Source organism: Chaetura pelagica, unplaced genomic scaffold (assembly GCF_000747805.2).
Source record: "Chaetura pelagica isolate M959 unplaced genomic scaffold, ChaPel_1.0 scaffold2452, whole genome shotgun sequence".
NCBI classification, from domain to species: Eukaryota; Metazoa; Chordata; class Aves; order Apodiformes; family Apodidae; genus Chaetura; species Chaetura pelagica.
In genome coordinates this window covers 1-2,943 of record NW_009952475.1, presented here as the reverse complement: position 1 = coordinate 2,943, position 2,943 = coordinate 1, and the positions used below count along the sequence as shown (strand labels likewise).

Genomic DNA, 2,943 nt, shown 5'->3' with positions numbered 1-2,943 from the left:
GCTCCTTGCTCGCACCCAGGAGCACCAGGGTCGGCCCCGCATGCTCAGCCACTCGCTGACCCATTTTCCCCCCAGGTGATGACAACCTCTGCAATGTTCCCCATGCTCTGCCCTGTTCCCCGGCCAAGCGCAGCAAGGAGAACCAGGGGCGCCGCTTGCTTTTTGGGGACCCCCCGGCCTCCCCTGAGAAGCCCAGCAGCCCGGTGCTGTCCCCACGGCGTGGGGGGCAGGAGACCCCCCGCAGCTCGGGGCCTGGCAGGCACCCTGCCCGCAGCCGGCTCTTCAGGCAGGAAGGTGAGTGCAGCCAAGGGGGGAAACAGAGTCCCAGTGGTGCCGTGGGCCCTTCTGAGCCTTCTCCCTCCCCCGCGCAGGTACCTGCTACCAGCAGGTGAAGCGGGTGCTGCACGCGGCCGTGCCTGAGCGCCTCCACGCCAGGGAGAAGGAGACCAGCACCATCCGGCAGTTCCTGCGGGAACACGTCTGCGGCCACCGGCCCGGCAGCCTCTACATCTCTGGAGCCCCCGGGACGGGGAAAACGGCCTGTCTGAGCCGTGTCCTGCTCGACTGCAAGGTGTGCCATGGCTGGGGGTCCAGGTAGCAGCTGAGGAGGGGGACCACACCCTCTGGGGGGAAAAGGTGTCTGTTTTGGGGTTGCTGTTGGAGCAGGGAAACGGGGGAGGGGAGCAGAGCCCTGTTGCGCTGCCAGTTCAGGGGAGGGGGCACCAGGTTGTGGCTGGTGTAATTGCTCCATTCCCTGCAGGATGAACTCTCTGGGAGCAAAACGATCGTCCTGAACTGCATGTCGCTGAGCAGCCCCCAGGGTGTCTTCCCTGCCCTGGGGCAGCAGCTGGGCCTGCCCGTGGTCACTGGCCGGGAGGGCCTGCGCAGGCTGGAGGCAAAGCTGACAGCCCAGGGGCCCATGGTGTGAGTTTCCACGCAGGGGGGTGGTGTGGGGGTCCCCCCTTGGCACCCCTGCTGTCCCTGCTCAGGGTGCTGCAAAGGGGCTAAGAGCAGAGCAGGATCTGATCCATGTTTCCCTCCCACAGCCTCCTAGTGCTGGATGAGCTGGACCAGCTGGAGAGCAAGGGGCAGGACGTGCTCTACACCCTCTTTGAGTGGCCCCAGCTGCCCAGGTCCAGGCTTGTCCTTGTTGGTGAGTTGGTGGCAGCGTGGCACTGCCCGCCCTTGTGACCCTTTCCTTTCTGGGGGGCTTCGGGGGGTTTGCCTTTGCACCCACCTGCTCCCCCATCAGAGCACAGCCTCATCCTTCCCCCTGCCTTGCCCACAGGCTTGGCCAACGCTCTGGACCTGACGGACCGCAGCCTGGCCCGGCTCAGTGCCCGCCCCGCCGGCAGCCCCCAGCTGCTGCACTTCCCGCCCTACACCAGGGAGCAGCTCACTGCCATCCTGCAGGAGCGGCTGGGACAGGTGGGGACATGGGGGGACATACTGGGGGTGAGGGTCTTTTCCCATGGGCGTGGCAGAGCTGACAGCCTGTGGTGCCTTGGTAGGTGGAGGGTGACCCCGTCCTGGATGCTGCTGCGCTCCAGTTCTGTGCCCGCAAGGTCTCCGCGGTCTCTGGTGACGCTCGCAAGGCCCTGGATGTCTGCAGGTCAGCACTGTCCCAACACCTGGCAATGTTGGGGCCCCTGTGAGCCCCACATGGCTCCCCGTGCTGGGGCAGCCACGTTGCCTGGCACTCAGGGTTGTCTCTCCCCAGACGTGCCGTGGAGGTGGTGGAGCTGGAGGTGAGGAGCCAGACCCTGCTCAAGCCACTGCCCAGCGGTGAGTAGCTGCTGCCAGAGCCAAAATCCCACAGGACCGGCCTCCTCTGGCTTCCTCTCTGCTGCCTCCCCTCCCCTTTCTTGCTCCCCCTTTTTTCGTTCCCCTGCAGCCCTGTCTGTCCCACAGGTGACTCCCCGGTGTCCCCCGTCCCCAGACGTGTGGGGCTCCCGCACATCTCCCGGGTCATCTCAGAGGTGTTTGGGGATCGGTTGGCGCTGGGGGGGCAGGGGGGCCGGGATGCCTTCCCCCTGCAGCAGAAAGTGCTGCTCTGCTCCCTGCTCCTGCTCGCCCGGCACCTGCACACCCGGGAGGTGACGCTGGGGAAGGTGAGTGGCAGTGGGACCCTCTTGGGGCTGGATCTGGGAAGCAAATGGATGTCCCTGGGGTCTCTCATAGGTGCTGTGCCACGGTGTAACCCCTGCCCTGTCTTCCCCAGCTCCATGACACCTACAGCCAGGTCTGCCGGCGGCAGCAGCTCCCCCCTGTTGACCAAGTGGAGTGTCTGTCCCTTGTCACCCTCCTGGAGTCCCGTGGTGTCCTTGAGCTGAAGAAAGCCAAAGAGGCCCGGCTGGCCAAGGTATGGTGGGGTCTGGCTGGGGGGCAGGATCCAGGACCACCCTGGGGTCTGGCAGCATGGTTCTGAGGACTCTCTCTCTCCCAGGTCTGCCTGAAGATGGAAGAGGCTGCAGTGGAGCATGCTCTGCAGGATGTGGTGCTGGTGGGCAGCATCCTGGCTCAGGGGCTGCCTTTCCCTCCCTGGAAGCCCCTCCCCACAGCCCCTTGCTGTGGGCTGGGCAGACACTGCTCTGGGTGGAATTGTGGTGCCTGGATGGTTCAGTCAGGCTGTGTTGGGAGCAGGGAGACGGGTCCTTGAGGATTCAGCTGCTGTTTGTTGAGTCCTGCCCTGGGTCTCTTGATCTGGGGCAGTTTTATTAATGTTATTACTAATATTATTATTTCTGTGTGGTGGGGGGTTGGCACCCACCTCAGCCCCTTTGCAGCAACAGGATGGTGGGTGCTCCTGGGGCCTGGCGATGCTCCCACGGTGTTTGCTCCTGGCTCGTTCGGAGTCTTCTGGGCCCCCCGAGCCCTCGGCTGCAGGAGCGAGGGTCCCAATGCCCCTAGAGGGGGCGCCCGGGGTACTTGGCTCTAGGCTGT

General features: G+C 64.9%; 1 protein-coding gene across 1 annotated transcript in view; it reads left to right on the top strand.

Moving 5' to 3' along the window:
* CDC6 (cell division cycle 6) overlaps positions 1-2,570 on the top strand; it is a gene marked incomplete at its 3' end in the record, with an annotated part of 4,457 nt that extends 1,887 nt beyond the window's left edge. Inside the window, exons 2-11 of the mRNA XM_010008597.1 lie at positions 76-294; positions 372-571; positions 761-924; positions 1,047-1,153; positions 1,289-1,428; positions 1,512-1,612; positions 1,721-1,785; positions 1,912-2,111; positions 2,222-2,362; positions 2,447-2,570. Of these exons, the coding sequence (XP_010006899.1) occupies positions 76-294; positions 372-571; positions 761-924; positions 1,047-1,153; positions 1,289-1,428; positions 1,512-1,612; positions 1,721-1,785; positions 1,912-2,111; positions 2,222-2,362; positions 2,447-2,570 (1,461 nt within the window). The remainder of the gene's footprint in view (positions 1-75; positions 295-371; positions 572-760; positions 925-1,046; positions 1,154-1,288; positions 1,429-1,511; positions 1,613-1,720; positions 1,786-1,911; positions 2,112-2,221; positions 2,363-2,446) is intronic.
* Between the last annotated feature and the right edge of the window lie 373 nt (positions 2,571-2,943).